The following is a 17,888-nucleotide window of genomic DNA, read 5'->3' on the forward strand; positions in this document are numbered from 1 at the left end:
TAAATGAAAAATTTTAATGAAGTATGCAAGTATCTGTATGTAAATTCCATAAAAAAGCTATTTTCATTAAATCAGCACAGTTCAAGCTTCATATTTGTGTCAATATTTTTTATAAATAATACAAAATGCACTTTTGAACAGTAAACACTGATTCTTCCAACCAGCAGAGTCCATGTCGTCAATTTCAGCAGAACACAAACTCAGACAAACATTAACGTAATCCACAAACAAATAACCAAGAAGTTAAAAAACACTGAATTCAGTTGTTTCATTTAAATAAAGCAGTTGGGCTAAACTGCATTTCACAAAAACCTTTGCGGCTGGTACTCCAACTTTCTCTCCTTTTACCTCTCCATAAATCAAAAATCAAACCAGAAACATTCAAAAAATACAAGGCGATGAGCAGCAGAGAAAAGCTCTGTGTGCAGCATCCCTGTCATTCTCACAGATTCACAAATAATCACTTTTCTTACAGTTCAAGAGAATCAGGCACAGCATTACATTTAACGGCCACATTAAACACAAAAGGAAAGGTCAGGCTTGTTTGTATTGCAGAAGAACTTTTGCACAAGATTTCTTTGCCCCAAGAAACAAAGCAGCATTACAGAATGATTATCCAGCAATTCTCTGAAAAGTGATTATTTTTGGATTATATGATCAGATGAAGCGTCAGAATCACAATTAATAATGAATAAACAAAAACAGATGCTGTCTTTTAGAGGCCTCTTAGTCAAGTATTGCCTTAATATTTCTAAGACCTTACTGTGTAGTCATGTAGTATAGAGGCACTGGGAAAACTAAATTAGTCTAGCTCATAGCGCAGTATTTTATTTGAGCAAAGGCAAGAGATTTCTTTGGCCCCTAGCAGACTGGCATTACACTTACATATTAAGGCACATATTAATAATCATAATATACAGTTGTGTACAAACTCTAGCCTATCCCCATCACACTGGAGGAATCAGAAGGCTGGTGTATAAAGTCCTCTGGTATGATTGCAGCTCTGTCCTCTCTGGTGTGAACGTTGAGTGTTGAGTGCATGTACGCGTCTCTAGCTTCGCTCAGCCTGGTGTTTTGGGGCGAGGAGGCAGAACTTGTGCCCGTTGCCGAGGATGCTGGGTGTAGCGGTGCGCTGTGTACATCAGGCACTTCACGGGCTGTTATAAAGCAGTCTCGAAAATTATCAAGCTGCCATCTTCTGTGGTGGCGAAGCCGTTGAGCTGGTGGACCTGACTGCGGTTCATGTACGCCTGTAAAAGAAAAGAGTAGTGTGAGAGATGTATAGTAATGGTCAAAAATGTGGAATAATTCAGATTTTTAAAAATATTTTCTCTAATGCTCACATAGGATACATTTACATGATTATAAAATATAATAAAAAGTACTATTATGAAATATTCAGAAAATTAAAAAATAAAAAGGTTTTTTTTTTTTTATATATTTTAAAATGTATTTTATTCCTGAGATGCAAAGTTGAATTTTCAGTATCATTATTCCAGTCCTCAGTGTCACATGATCCTATAGAAATCATTCTAATATATTGATTTGCCCAATTATTAATAATTTAATGTTTTTTATATTTCTATTAGATTTTTAAAAATTATTTTTATATACATTTTATAATTCATGCTGAAAGACGTTTTTGCAGCCTAATGTTTTTGTGAAAAAAAAAAAAATGTATTTTTTGAAAAAAAGAAAATTATTTTTTTTGATGAAAAGAAAGTTCAGAATTTTTTTTTTTCAACAACATAATTTGTCTGTCACTTTTGATCAATTAAATGCAAATAAAAGTATTAATTCTGCTTCTTTTTATCCTTTTAATGGAAGTGTATCACGGTGTCCTCATAAAGATTAAGAAGCAAAACCATTTAATTGTAACTTTTCAACACCAACATCAATTTTAAATTGATAATAATCAGAAATTTCTGAGCAGCAAATCATTATATTAGAATAATTTCTGAAGGATCTTGTGACTCTGAAGACTGCAGTAATGATGCTGAAAATTCAGCTTTGCATCACAGGCATAAATTACATTTGTAAAATATTTTAATTAAATAACTGCAACTGTTCTTACTGTTTTTTTTAATCAAATCATTGCAGCATTGGTGAGCACAGGGGACGTCTTTAAAGGACATAAAAAATCATCCAGTAGTGTATGTGACCCTTTTATGAGACCTGGAAATGGATGACAGGCGTAACTCTGTTCCCAAACCTTCCCCAACAATGCTTTTCTGAACACAGGGGACGGAACACAGCAGGCTGAATGGAAGTGAAAATCCCCTCTTCTTTAATATCATTCTTATGCAGTAATCAAAACCTCTCATTGTATTTAAAAGCACGCATAGCTAACAAAGAGCGTAAAGACAAAAAGAAAAAGCACCTGGTGCTCGACCCCCCGCCCCCACACCCACCCCCCGCAGACACATAGAGAAAAGTCCCAACAACACAAAGCATGGCCGACAAACAGTTGGCCACACTATCAGATATACTCTCAATTGAGCCGGCATTCAGACTGCACAATGGCGGAGTGGTCTAATATCAGGTAGATGTGCGCTTGAAAGCCCCGGCGGTCAGCTCCAGCGGGGCCGGCGAGGAGAATGAGCTCACCGGCTGAAGGAGGCGGAGAGGAACCCGATCCGAAGGCACAACAACATGCCGCTGAGGAAGGGAATCTAATACTGACTGACAGCTCAAAGACCTGGGCTCTTTCTCTGGGGTTCTGGCAATGGTACATGTGGGAACATATTTGGTGATCTGACAGGGGGATATAATCGATATTAACCCGCTCTCCTGTGCTCTGCTCACCTGTTTGGCAGTCTGCAGCAGCGAGGCCACTTCTGCCTTTCCGGTCTGCTGCACCATATTGTAGAAGATCCCGTTCTGATTCTGTAGTAGAACATGGGGGGCGTCGTACTCGTGGATTCGACCTGCATCCAGAACCTGCGAGAAAAACAGACATCTGTTGTTGATGCCTTGATTTTAGGACCAAGTACTTGTTCCAAAAAATAAACACTAGAATCAAATGATTTTGGTGAGATCTGGAGCTGTTAACTGCAGAAAATTCATGAATGAATCACTCTGGTTCTTTTTAATGAATCAAACAAAAAGAATTAGTCTAATGACTCACTCGCTGACTGAATGAATCAGTCATAGTTGTTGGGACTTATTCACCAAACTGCAAGAGATTACTTTCATCATGTCCAACTCAAAATGAAGAAAGTGCTACTGTGATGTGCACTTAGGTTCGTAAAACTAGTGTAGTTTCTGATCATGTAATAAATAATCATATACAAAAAGGATCATAAAAGTACTTTGTGGCATTTAAAGGTGCTCTAAGCGATGCCGGGAGTCGTAACTTCTTGTTGACGTTCAAATTGTTGTCAAACAAAACGGAGGCTAGCTAGACCCTCCCTCCTCCTCATCCGTGCACTAACCCCCCCAAATCTTTCTTGTAGGTTATTGGCTGGAACAGTTTGTTATGTTTCATGGTGCGGGTGAGCCCAGTTTGTTTTTCATGTTGTTTGTGGAGCCTGTGATGTCTAGAGAGACCCCGTTTTTTTACAGTGTGTTCAGGGGACAAGAAGCTAGCGGATAGTGAGGAGATGTTTGCTAAATAAATAGTTTTGTTGTATCGCAAAAAAACAGCATGAAAACTATATATTTTGAATTTTTATTGAAAAAAAAAAAGAGTGCAGGTTTGGAATGATAAAAGATTCCAAACAGACCGTCGTGTTTAAAGGACTTGAAATCCATCAAATTCAATGCTGGTAATATTCAAATGCAGTTTCTGAAATATTGATAATAAATGCATTACACTGGTTTTTTAAATTAAGAATTAATTTGTCTCAGCTTTTTTTTTAATTTTTTTATAAAAAGCTGTTAAATGTTTTAATAACATAGTAAAACCTATTAACATTAAACATTTGCACATTCACTCAATAGAGACGTGCAGGGGCGTAGCCATCTTTTCAGAAGTGAGGGGGACAGAAATTACACACACACACCCCCACACACCCCCACACACGACATTACAATATAATATAAAACATTACAATATAACATTTCTGTAATCAATATAGCCTACCAGTCTACAGTTTTTTTTATATAAGATTTTTAATGTTTTTAAAGAAGTCTCTTCTGCTCACCAAGCCTGCATTTATTTGATCCAAAGTACAGCAAAAGCAATTGTGAAATATATTTACTATTTAAAATAACTGTTTTCTATTTGAATTTATTGTCAAATGTAATTTATTCCTGTGATCAAAGCTGAATTTTCAGCATCATTACTCCAGTCTTCTGTGTCACATCCTTCAGAAATCATTCTAATATGATGATGATCAATATTTAAAACAGATGAGTAAATTTTTCAGTATTCTTTGATGAATAGGAGGATCCAAAAATCAGCATTTATGTGAAACAAAAAGCTTTCGCAACATTATACCCTTTACCATTCAAAAGCTTAGAGTCTATTTTTTGGAAAATAAATTATAGAATTTATTGTCCAAAAAAAAATTACATTAATAATAAATAATAATAATAAATTAATATTTTTTTTTTTAGAAAGGATTCTTTAAATTGAACAAAAGTGATGATAAAGACATCATTTTACAAAAGATTTCTATTTGAGATAAATGCTGTTCTTCTGAATTTTCTATTCATCAAAGAAACCTGAAAAATTATACTCCGCTGTTTCCAACATTATCATAATAAGAGATTTTATCAGCAAATCTGAATATCAGAATTATTTCTGAAGGATCGTGTGACTGGAGTACTGATGCTAAAAATTAAGCTTTAAAATCTCAATAAATTACATTTTGAAATATATTCAAATAGATTGTAGAAAGTTATTTTAAATAGGCTAGTAAAAATGTTTCAAAATTGTACTGTTTTCTGTACTTTGGATCAAATAAATGCAGGCCTGGTGAACAGAAGAGACTTCTTAAAAAAAAAAAAAAAACTAGTTTACTGTTTGTTTTTTCTCTAATGTCTAGCTTTTAATTGGCATAGAAATATGTAACTGCTGGACAACAACAAATAATAATGATTTGTTTATATACTACAAACACTTTTTTTCATCACATAATAAGGCAGAATAGATTCTATATTGTAATAAATGCAATTAGCACTGCATTGTTCATATACTTTATTTATCACGTGCTGGAGATGACTCGAAAAAACATATATTGATGCAACTGTTTGTTTAATGTGTTCGTGTTTCCAAAAGTGCCTGTTTTTCTGTGAAAACAACTGTTTTCATACAGCAATAGCTGGATGCTTTTGCCCATATTAGGAATTTCCTGGTATGACTTTCTGGCTTCGAGTATGAATGAAACACACACTTCATGAGTGTGTATAGCATTCCGTGATGTTCATCTTGCCTTCTGGGTCCGAATAAAATATCATGTCATGCACAGACTATCTTGTCTCGTTGAGTTTAAATCTAGATTCACTCACACCAGCTCTTGAAAACCTCTATTCGAACACACTTGACCAAAAAAGGGCAGGGGACAAATTTCTGTGATATAAAGTGGGGGGACATGTCCCCCGCGTAATCTACGCCCTGGAGATGTGTCAAAATTATTTTGTAAATCTATTTTTATTATCTATTTTATTTATTATCTATTTTAGTACACACAGTTTCAATGGAGGGACAGAAAGCTCTCAGGCTAAATCTAAAATATCTTAAACTGTGTTCCGAAGATAAATGGAGGTCTAACTGGTTTGGAACAGCATGAGGGTGAGTTATTAATGACATAATTTTCTTTTTTGGGTGAACTAACCCTTTAAGCTAAAAAATGTTTTTTTTTTTTTTATATTTTTTTTTTATATAATGTTTAAGTTAATACTTGTTCAAAACAATCACTTTAGCAGAGTTTGTACTATTTTCTGCACATTTTGAAAAATATAAATTATTTTTTGTTCAGTCCATGCGTAGAGGTGTTTTGTGGCATATCGCCGAAAAGAACTTGCACTTTCAGATTTGATCGTACAGGTAAGAGCAATACATCAATAGAATCTGTAAAGGGTCTACTTTTATTTTTATACACAAATAATAAGAAAATTTTGTGCATTTATAAAATAAAGAAAACAAACAGAGTGCGCTGTCTACAGCCTTTGTCTGCATGATCTTCATTTAGAAATGCGTCACTAAAATAAACTGAAACTCAACAAATACTCCACAGAGATATGAGAGATATTTCTAAAGAAATCTTGATATGTCTACTTTTAAACTAAGAAAGTCTTATCGACAACAAATATTAAGCAATAAAGTAATCTATATGAAACCAACGCGATGTCCAGTCTTTTACGTACTCCTTCACTAACTCTAATGCGACCACGGCCCCGCGATATAGATATATAATCATCCATATGAAGTACGCGGCGCGTAAACATTATTAATATCATGTTTTTAAATATGATGGTTTCATTCTAAACATGGTGATTATCTCCAAGGACACCCAACATAATATGGTATTTAGCAACTGAATGTAACCATATCATGACAAAAAATGGAAAACTCAGCGGTCTATTAATTGTTAATCACGGCGCCTTTAGTCGCTACAGTGGGGGCGCTTTTTACCCCGCATACCATACATTTACATATTCTTTCGTTATTTAAAAAACGTTGCTTTAAAAACAAACAAAACTGAAAATCATATGATTTTTTAGCTATTCTCATTTTCTACTTAAATCTACAACATTTAAAAAAAACAAAATATTAGATCAAGCAAGCACAGAATCAACTTTTCAACAATCAACTTTTTAATTCAAGCACTTTCAAGGACCTATGTTAGTTTTCAAGTACTTTCCAGGCCTTGAATCCTTATGTCTGAAATTCAAGTACTTTCAAGAAGGGTGGGAACCCTGATAAAAACAAAAAATTGAGAAACACATTGAAATTTAAATTTTACAAGAATTAAAAAAGAAAAAACAACAACTCTCAACAGGTGTGAATATTCATTAAATATGGGAAAGAGGCTAAATATATTTTACTAAAGCATTTGAGAGAAATCTAAATAGTAAAGCCTCAGCTGATGTTTGGGTTAAAATAGACCTGAAAAGACCTTTTTTTTAAAAATGGTTATAAAATTGAGTAAATTAAATGTGTGTTTAGATAGCCTTGGCTCAGGTTTACACATCTCTTCCTGGTCTAAATGGACCTGAATGCGTTATGATAAAGAGCTCCATCTCTGCACTCACCAGGATGCGGTCGCTGTCTATGATGGTGTTGAGTCTGTGTGCGATGGTGAGGACGGTGCACTCCTTAAACTTGTCACGGATGGTTTTCTGGATCAGCTCGTCCGTCCTGTAGAACACATACATTTCTGTTCTCTTATAGAGGTCCTTTAACAACCTCAGAGCCAAGTCAAAGGTAGCTAGGTGAAGCACTCACCGAGGGTCCACATTTGCAGTGGCCTCATCAATAATGAGAATCCGGTTCTTCCTCAGAATGGCCCGAGCTAGACAGACCAGTTGCCGCTGACCCACGCTGAAGTTTGATCCAGACTCGGCCAGTTCGGTCTCCAGTTTATTAGGCAACTCCTCCACAGCAGCCTTCAGCTGGACCTTTGAGCAAACGAAGCACAGATTCACTCCAAGAGCTGGACTTTGAGATTTCTTAATAATGTATTACATCAACAATCATCACATAAATCTACTGAGGGAACTTCACATCAGAAAATTAACTTAATTACCCATATGACCAAGTTCTATAAAAATATGTAAAAACCTAAAGGAAGGCTGTGAGCAGAGCACAATGGTAGCATAACTTCACCATCAATGTCACCTTCACTACTCTTCTGAGAAAGCGACTAGTGAGTGAGTTAACCTGTTCGATGTGATGCTTAACCTCTCGACGACCTCTGCAGTCCCATTTGGGCACATCTTAGCAATGTTCAAGACCAGTAAAAGCTTACAATTATTAATGAAGTGAAGTTTTACTGATGTATTTCATGTTGTAGAATAAAACATGAAGATGTCTCAAGATCGTGTTAATCACAGATTTTACAGTATTTCAGGCATTTAACCAAAAACCCATTCAAAAAACCCACCGACTTTGGGACGATGGAATTAAAAGTCGTAAAATGCTCGTTGGTGGGTTTTGACCTACAAAAATACATCCAGCACCCTGCAGCTCTTTTTTACAAGGAGTGTGTGTGTGTGTGTGTGTTCACCTCTTCCAGAGCGTTCCATAAGTCATGGTCTGAGTGCTGGCTGAAGGGGTCCAGGTTCTTCCTCATGGTTCCTGTGAACAGCACGGGGTCCTGCGGGATGATCGACATCTTCTGGCGGAGGTCGTGTAGGCCGATCTCTGAGGTCACGACTCCGTCCACAGTGATTTTGCCCTCTGGCTCCATCAGACGGAACAGCGCTGAAATCAGGGAGCTTTTTCCAGCACCGGTCCGACCAACGATCCCAACCTGATCAATGCGGAGCAGAAAACATTACTGCATGCGTCCCGACAGAATCACGTGACGTTCTGGAGCAGTGGTGCCAGACTCACCTTCTCTCTAGGTCTGAACATGGCCGAGATGTTCTTGAGGACGACAGGTCCATCAGAGCTGTAGGAGAAGTTGACCTTGTCGAAGGTTATCAGGCCCCGATTTGGCCAATCGGGAGGGGGGCGTTTTTGGGTTTCCCAAGGTGCTTCACTTTCTATCTCTGTGTATTCAACAACTCTCTCCACTGATGTCATCTAGAAGGACACATTATTCACGAAGGCAAATCAATTTATGAGGGGGTGAAGGGTTTACCTTGTCGGAAAGATTTAAAATGAATCAATTTAGCGCTGTTTCTACACAGACAGCTGCCTTTGAAGGCAGAAAGCCTTACCATGTGCATCAACCTTCAAGGAACTTCACAGCTGACAGAGCTGAGATGCTCTATATAGGCAGCAACTTGCACACACATCACACAAATAGTGCTTCCTATAGTATGTTGTTAAGCTAACAATTCATTACTCCCAATAAGCACAGTACCTTGAGTTCTTTGAAGTATTAAGTAAAACAAGCATGTGTTAGTATGTTCGATTCAGGTTCATAATTCAGAGGTTCTAAGTCAGAATAATTATTCAGTGGACATTTATAAATGCTATATGTTGTTGGTACCCATCTACACTTTGAATAAATCTATGAGCATGTACACTACCGTTCAAAAAACTTGGGCCAAAAAGATTTTTAGAAATTAACCTATTTTCCAACAAGGATGTAGTAAATTGATCAAAAGTGTGAAGACCTTTACACTGCGATTTCTATTTCAAAAAAAATTTTTTTTCCTTACAAAAATATAAAGCAGCACAACAGTTTTCAACATTGATAAAAAGAAATGTCTTGAGCATCAGATCAGCATATTAGAATGATTTCTGAAGGATCATGTGACGCTGAAGACAGCAGTAATGATGCTGGAAATTCAGCTTTGCATCACAAGAATTAAATTACAATTTAAAATATACCATATTTTCTGCACTATAAGGCAACCTTAAAAGCCTTAAATTTTCTCAAAAAATGAAAGTGTGCCTTATAATCCGATGCGCCTTATATATGGATCAAGGCGCTCTGTCAAAATGTTGACATTCCCTTTAGCACAGCTCCATCTAGTGGATGCATATCGCAAACCCAGTCAAACGTTTGACTGCAGTATATTCTATTCTACGCCCTATATATGAAAACACTTCAAAAATAGGCCATTCATTGAAGGTGCGCCTTATAATCCGGTGCGCCTTATAGTGCGGAAAATACAGTATTACAATAGAAAAAGTTATTTTAAACTAATACTATTCCACAATTTTACAGTTTTATTGTATTTTTTATTAAATAAATGCAGCCTTGGTTAGCATAACTGTGCGTTCATACTGCCGCAACCGAAAGCATCAAAAATCGTTCTGGCTGCGCTGCCAACAACACTGTAGAAAGATTTGTGGATGCTCTTACGTAGATCGAATGCTCATCTTGTATTTAAATTTTACAGACTCTAAATGTTTAATGTAAATTATGTAAAAAATGTAAATGCAGTGGAATATTCAGTAAATTTAGATATTAAGTTTTTACCATGTTCTCCACCTCAGCACTCTGTCTAACACCCCACTGGAACATTCCCATTAGGGTGACTGCATAAGACAAAGCCAATCCCACATCTCCCGCCTTCATACCTGTGAGAACCAGACACAATCTTTTCACAAACTGGTCTCAAAAGTTGATCTAAACCTCCTATAAACAGTGTTGGTTGTAACGCGTTATGGTAATTAAATTACTTATCCACTGAAAAAGTAAAGTAAGGGATTACTGCTCATTTATAGGTAATTAAATTACAGTTACTTTTAAAGTACTTGCGTTACACAGTAAATCATTTCAACAATTCTAAAATCAAAATGGAATTTGAAATTCACATGATTCCTGATTCATAGAGAAACCTAAAATACTCAGATACAGATAAGACTAAAATCAATCGAATCTAAAAAGGGCCTACTTTTATTTGTGTACCATATTTTTCGGACTATAAGTCGCACCTAAGTATAAGTCGCATCAGTCCAAAAATACGTCATGAGGAAAAAAACATATATAAGTCACACTGGACTATAAGTCACATTTATTTAGAACCAAGAACCAAGAGAAAACATTACCGTCTCCAGCCGCGAGAGGGCGCTCTATGCTGCTCAGTGTGGGCTACAGGTGCACTGAGCAGCACAGTGCGCCCTCTTGCGGCTGTAGACGGTAATGTTTTTTCTTGGTTCATTTCTCTTGGTTCATGTCAGATTAATTTTTATAAATAAGTCGCACCTGACTATAAGTCGCAGGACCAGCCAAACTATGAAAAAAGTGCGACTTATAGTCTGGAAAATACGGTACACTGACAATAACAACAAAACATTGTGCTTTTGCAAAATAAAACAAACAGGGTGCACCTTCTGCCATCTAGGTCTCCATGAGCATCTTTCTACATGTCAAACTCAGCGAATATTTGACACAAAGACATGAGAAATATGTCTATATAAAGCTTGTGTCTATTTTTAAATGAATGAATTCAAATCGAAAACGAATATTCTCTGTTTATGTAATCCGTATTAAACTAAAGCTATTTTCAGTTTTTGAAAGAAGTCCTGCTATGAGGAATTTACTTCAGATGAACAATTTATGTAATTTATTCTTACTTCCATTAGTTAACGTGTTATTTTTACATAAACCTGTATGGATTTTACTAGTTGGGCTTTCTCCCCAAACTGAAAAGTGTTATTTAGAAAATTTAAATCAATATATTGTTTTCTGTGAGTGAGTAAACAAGATGATTTTCACATAATTTAGAAAGAAAAACTCTAGGCTACAATCTCCAGTTCTCAAAAATCCCGGGAACCAATGTTCTTTATGTGTTTTTTTGCCTTATTCAAGTGATTTAACATTTTTTGTTTTTCACTAACCAAGCATTAAATTTTTTTTTCTCAAAAACACAATCATGTACATACATGCTGCTCACATATTATTATAGCCCAGTTTGTGCTGATTACAGTGAGATTAGACTTTACCCATTTAGATATTTATAAGAAACTGAAAAAAGCACAAATGTCAGGGCATGACAAAACTTCTCCAGGGCCCCAAAAATACCCTTAGACTCCAGAGGGTTAACTTTTCTTAAGCTTTTTTGTTATTCAGAGTTGCCTATTTCTATTTGTTAACCAAAGAAGGTTACATTTTTTAGAAAAATATTAAGTATTAGTTTTACAGTTGTTCTAAAGCTAAAAGGCTAGACTATTTTATGTTTGATTCAAATTGAAATAATAAAGTTTAATTTCTATTAAGGTTTATAGAGATTTTAAGATGTAGCCTAATTAGCGATTCAAATAATTAAGTTACTTATTGAGTAACTAAGTTACTTTTCAAACAGAGTTATTAGTTAAGTAATTTAAATAAAATATTGATGATGTTATTAGTAATCATAATTAATTACTTTTTGAAAGTAACTTACCTAACACTGCCTATAAGGATGTTCCCACCGACAGTAAAAAATAAAAATTAGTAAATTATTGTTTCAAATCAAATTTGGCAAACTGATGATAAAAGACTATTAATTGCTGAGACATGGAACAATCCACATCACATCTGAAAAATTCTCACTATCAAAGGAAACAGATGCTTACCAGACCATCCTTAACCCAAATATGTCATAATAGTGATTAATTTTCAAAGATATTTCTGAAATGTATAAAATGCATGTATAGTATTTCTCCTCCAAGTGCAGTCTGCGTTGTCCCAGTACTCAGCATTCAATGCATCATAGTAACACCCCCTTATGCATTGTGTTTTGGTTTGTGTATGCTACGGATATCTCACTGTCTTTAAGAAGAAGACATCCGAAGGCTGTGATGGTCACAAACACCGAACACATTCCGTCCAAACGCACTGCAAACCAGCGTGAAGTTGTCAAGAACAGGAACCAGGCCTCTGTCGGAGTACACATTACATTTTAAACAACACATTATTAAAGTCACTAATAATCTGAGTCCTGTAAGTGGTCCAGTTCTTTACCGACCTGAGTGCAGATCTTGATGTGCATCAAATGTTTGCTGAAACCTTTCTTCAGCTTTAAAGGCACGAATGGTGCAGAGGCCTAGCAGTGAGGATGACAGATGGGAGAATACAGGACTTCGAGCTGGAAGAACGCAAAATACACACAGCCATCAAGACCAATCTGACTAAATTTACAAGACACACAGCCAAGATGCCCTGAAGAAACATTAATAATATTCCCAGATTTGACAGGAGAAAACTGAAGACACTCACTAGTAGATTCAAGACGCTTGACATCTCGTGATGTCTGCAGGAAGTAGCGGCGTAGAAACAGGAAGCTGATCAACAGAGGAAGAACAGGAATCAGAATCCAAGGGATGACAGAAGACGCCACAGCAATGACTCCAATGATTTGCAGAAACACCTGTAGTAAATCAAAGCGCAAAACGGAGAGAAATACATAATCTAAATAAAAAATAAATACATATAATTAATTAATTTAAAGTTTTATAAAAATTAGAGATGCACCGATCGATGGGCCAAGGATCAGAATCGGCCGATTTTCTTCATGTTTGGCCTGGATCGGTGACTAGCCGATCAGTCTTCTTTCCGATTTTGAGCCAATTCGTTTTGTTATCGGCGGCACAGGCAATAACGTCAGCCACGCATTCTTGTTCTCTTCTCACTCTTCTAATTCCCACGGGTTTCGCGCTTACACCCCCACTGATCTATATCAGTGAAACGCACAAGCCATGCTCAGTCTCAAAAAGCTTGTGAGCCACAAATACCAAAATGAGTGGCTAACTGTGCTAAAACATTCAAATACATAAAAAGTATTGTCAAAATGCCGCCTTGGTGAGTATCCAGTTAAATACAGTCAGTTCTGGAACGTTAAATAGTTGAGAAAGAGAAGGTATGTTGTGTAAAGGCCCGTTCACACCAAGCACGATAACTATAAAGATAACGATTAAGATATAGTTCTAAAAATCGCTCAACATTAAAGAATAGCAGAGTCACACCACAACTATAACGATAAAGGCACAGAGAAATGATATCGTTGGAATCACTTTCAGAACGATTTTTTATCTGATGAATGATAAAAACATTCAGTTTCAATCAATCCTGCTGTAATGAGCTCGAGAATTTAAAGCGGCAGACGCATGTGTGCTTCGAATAAACACACAATATTGTTCGATGGTGTGGACGCTAATATCGTTATCTTTATAGTTATCGTTTTCGGGGTGAACGGGCCTTTATAGTATACTGGGTCTGTGAATAACCTCTGTCTAATATCCCTGCTGCTGTCTTATGTTAATCAAAGAACAAAAGACAAAGAAAATCACTGTCTGCTCTTGATTGAATACGTTTTATAACTTTAAAGGTAAGCATTCATTTGTATTTAATTTTTACAATGAAGATTACAGAAATTACCTTTGATAAAAATTTACATTTGATTACTTTAATTTCTGTAGTATTTCTTACCTGAATAAAAACTTAACCTGAAAAACTTAGTTTCACAGCTCTCTTTATTATTTTGCATTTATATCTGCTTCTGTTTGCATTTTTTTTATTTGTTCTTATTTTATTATCTTGTTTTTTTTTGTGTGTGAAAATTTGCATCGAAGGAAAGTCGTTTGTATATGCTGTCAATTATATCTCTTAGAAAAATAAATTCGGAATCGGCAAAAATCAGTATCGGCAGTAGGGCTGCAACTAACGATTATTTTGATAATCGATTAATCTGTCTATTATTTTTACGATTAATCGGTTTATGTGCTTATATTTTAGTTTTTTCCATTTTTTCCCCAAGTAAATTATTAATAAATGGTCTTTATCCTTCAGCATAGATTTTTAAGAGATTTTAACCATTTTGCATTGTCATATCCTCATTAAAAATATACCTGGAGTTGTTTTATTGTGTTAGTAATCCTTTGTCAAACTCTTCTGCAATCAAAACACTGACCCATACTCTAGCAAATTTCACAAGGAGATATCAAATGTTTTCACCATGGCAGTCCTTAGAGCTCCTAAAGTAGTTTAACATCCCGGACAAAGCTTATTAAGGAATCTTTCAGAACATATTTTCACGAAGAATAAGGATAAAACAGAATAAAATTGCAGTGCATTGTATTTTATTATTTACTGGAAAACAGCTTTATAGCTTTTGCTGTGAAATTGTAAACAATCCTTCGAAAAAAGTGCCAATGGCATGAAACCTGAATGGAACTCACAATTTAAAGTAAAATCCATCAGAAGGTTGTCCAGAAAAAAAATTGGACACACAAAAAACCTGCTGTGTGAAAAAGAGCAGTGAATACTTAGAAAAAAAAAGTGCATTTCAAATATCTTTAAACATTTACCTCTCTCATTCAGTCATAATTAGGCTGCATGACTGAATTTTGAACTGGTAAACGACAAACTGATCACAGAACATGTTTGTAAAGCTTTAAATGTTAACTGTTAAAAAGCAATGTTATCAGCTTTTACGACTAAACATTTGCAAACAACATTGTACTGGAGAATCTGCACAAATGAAAGTCTTAGGGGCCGTTCACATATCGCGCCTAAAAACGCGTGGAAAACGCTAGGCGCGCCACTTTCTCCTCCTTTCCAAAGCGCTCGTGCAGAAGCGCCCCTGAGGCGTCTGCCTTTGCCAAGCAACCATGACGTGCTCTCTCCTTGAAGACGCGGGAATTTCAGCAAAGGATAAATGGATTTGCAGCTCAAAAAATCGCTTCCAGTAGCTCTGCTACTAAATTTATTTCAAAATGGAAATCCATATACAACTATGATCAGCTGTTCCTTTCATCTTGACTGAGCTTTTAACGTTGTTACGGGGAAGGATGAAGCTGATTGGTTAGTTCTTGTCACATGACCCGCGGTGCGCTTGCTGCATTCTGAAAAGTTGAAATGTTTTAACTCGATGCGATGTTGGAAATAACGAACTTGAGCGCGCAAAAGACGCGATATGTGAACGTCCCCTTAAACAGTTCCGTAGTGCAGAGTTTACAGGTTACTCTTCTTTTTTGAAGGCTCAAAGTAAAGTACTCCCACATCCTGCTGAATGCTGCAGAGACGCTGTTCGGGAAGCACGTGACAAAACGAGGCCAGCTATTGGCTATTCGCTACTTCTCCTGCTGTACTGGCTGAGTAAAACCTCCGGTGGCTCATTACTGCCACACTTTGGTCACCGCAGATTTGAAATATGCACGAAATGAGCCGCTTACGGCAAATAAGTTATTTAGCAACGAATCGATGACTAAATTAGTTGACAACTATTTTAATAATCGATTTTAATCGATTAAATCGATTCGTTGTTTCAGCTCTAATCGGCAGATCACACTGACAAAATTTTTTTTAAATCGGAAATCGCAATCAGCCAAGAAAATTGCAATCGGTGCATCTCTAATTAAAATAAGCAAAGAGTAAAATAAGTGAGCTGTAGAAAACACTGCGTCACAACAGTTGACTGCTGGGTCATTAAAGCACTTAGTGGTTTTGGTTGCTCCATTTGACAACAAACATTTATCAAAGGACACGGAAGAAAAACAGTCAGACTGCCTGGACAGCATGACTCCACACTTTCTGAGTGAGATCTCGTTTAAATTACCCATAATCCCCTACTCTTACCCGTAACTGTGTTAATAACTTAAGGTTAGTGTTGGAATGACCAAACTAGGTGGCACAAAAACTGACAAAAGCATTACTGTGCTTGTTAGTTTGGGACTCGACGTGTAGAAGAACCTCAGTAGCGTCAGAGTGAATCTCCCTGCTTTAACTTAGAAACCGCTTTGGTCGCTTCATCAGCGTAGTCACATTCAGAATGGATACCAGCACATTGTACTCATGTTACATTTTTAATCCATAGTGGCATCCAGTAATTTGCAATTTAATCAATTTCTTTGTTAAAATACCTGTTTGGTAATCCAAACAATGTTAAAAACAATAGATAGGATTCTGATAGATAGATTCTGTGAATCGCCCATTTACAGGTTCATAACCTGTAATCACAACATGATGCGTGTTTCAATGATTTTACTCAAAATAAAAATGACGTTGGGCAATGTTTCCTACATCTCAACTTTCACGAAACAACGTTCATTGGCACTAGTGTGAGAAAACAAAGCACAAATTATCTTATCTTCCTCCATGCCTCCTTAAGTTATGGCTTTCATCTTGTAAGTCTGAGCATTCCATCTTGAAGGCACCAATATTGATAAATAGTACAAGCAGAATAGTAGTATGCCATTATTTAGGAACTATTCAACAGTACATGCTGACTTTGCTGCCACACTAAAGGGAACCAATAGTGACAGAGGACTGTGGGAAAGACTAAGTGACGAGAGAGACATGCTAAGAGAACAAGGAGGATTCTGCTGCCCCTCACAATGAGAAGCTCCTTAAATGAAAGACTATTGTACTTCCACTCAGTCTGTCAAGTTTCAGACAATAGCACTCTGAGCACATAAAGTGACACCTGTCACCCACGTACTGACCACATTGTCATTTGCCAGGGAAAAAGCCACAATATGTTGTTGGTCTACAACACTTGGTTTACCAGAGCGAATAATGCACATGGCTACAAGTGATGGGTGTTCTGATCCAGCCATGTCAGCATGTGCTTATTATGTGGTGTTTAACAGACACTGCGCTACAAAATGTACCTGGATAAAATCCACAAATGTCCACGGAAGTAAGGAATCAAGGTGGCCGATGTCTTTGGAGAACCGGTTGAGGATTCTTCCTGAAATGTGAAGGGAAAAGCCATTCAGAGAACAATCAGCTCTCAGATCATTGCACAATACCAAACAATTGAACTAGATTCAACAAGACAGGACACTGTGAAGAAAATGACCATTAAGTTAATTGATATTTAAAAAGCTTTTGTAAAATGCAATAAATAAATAAATACAATTCATTAATTAAAACAAAAAAATAATAAATAAAAAGTCAATAAGTCTCTACAAACTGACCTTTTTAATCACTTATGATATTTTAAAAAAGTAATATAAACTAATGATATTTAATAAACTAATAATTATTCAAGCTATCTGTAAAAAAAAAAAACTTCTTTAAACCTTCACAAATACATTTAAAAACTTTTATTAAAAATAAGGATAAATAATGATTATTTTCTGTTATGTATATTTGATGGTTATATCACATTTCTGGAATAAAATTTCAACTTTTCTTAAAAATTGTAAATGAGTTTTTCAAAACCATAAAATAGAAAGATTTTAACATTTTAACAGGAAACCAGATTTGTTTTAAATATCTATCCTTTTCTTTATCTTGGACACTCTTATTCCGTAATAGTGATGAAAGCAGCACTAAGTAGTAATGATGTGCCTTGCAAACTTTTCTGCTGAATTATTTTAACAATAACAATCC

At 36.0% G+C, this 17,888-nt stretch overlaps 1 protein-coding gene across 3 annotated transcripts in view; it reads right to left on the minus strand.

Annotated features, from left to right (window-relative positions):
• Positions 1-227: 227 nt before the first annotated feature.
• The window catches only part of LOC132152153 (ATP-binding cassette sub-family C member 4-like), a 56,360-nt gene continuing 38,699 nt past the window's right edge, over positions 228-17,888 (minus strand). For 2 of the 3 annotated variants that reach the window (XM_059560892.1, XM_059560893.1), the window contains exons 20-30: positions 17,162-17,241; positions 12,771-12,921; positions 12,520-12,639; positions 12,321-12,431; positions 10,047-10,147; positions 8,504-8,695; positions 8,175-8,420; positions 7,394-7,566; positions 7,201-7,306; positions 2,806-2,940; positions 228-1,250 (exon numbers count right to left, since the gene is read on the minus strand). In XM_059560892.1, coding sequence (XP_059416875.1) covers positions 1,161-1,250; positions 2,806-2,940; positions 7,201-7,306; positions 7,394-7,566; positions 8,175-8,420; positions 8,504-8,695; positions 10,047-10,147; positions 12,321-12,431; positions 12,520-12,639; positions 12,771-12,921; positions 17,162-17,241 — 1,505 coding nt within the window. In that variant the 3' untranslated portion in view covers positions 228-1,160. Of the gene's footprint in view, positions 1,251-2,805; positions 2,941-7,200; positions 7,307-7,393; positions 7,567-8,174; positions 8,421-8,503; positions 8,696-10,046; positions 10,148-12,320; positions 12,432-12,519; positions 12,640-12,770; positions 12,922-17,161; positions 17,242-17,888 lie in introns of those variants that run through there. The other variant, XR_009436485.1, reaches the window with a different exon arrangement.

The sequence above is a fragment of the Carassius carassius genome, chromosome 10 (genome assembly GCF_963082965.1).
Source record: "Carassius carassius chromosome 10, fCarCar2.1, whole genome shotgun sequence".
NCBI lineage: Eukaryota > Metazoa > Chordata > Actinopteri > Cypriniformes > Cyprinidae > Carassius > Carassius carassius.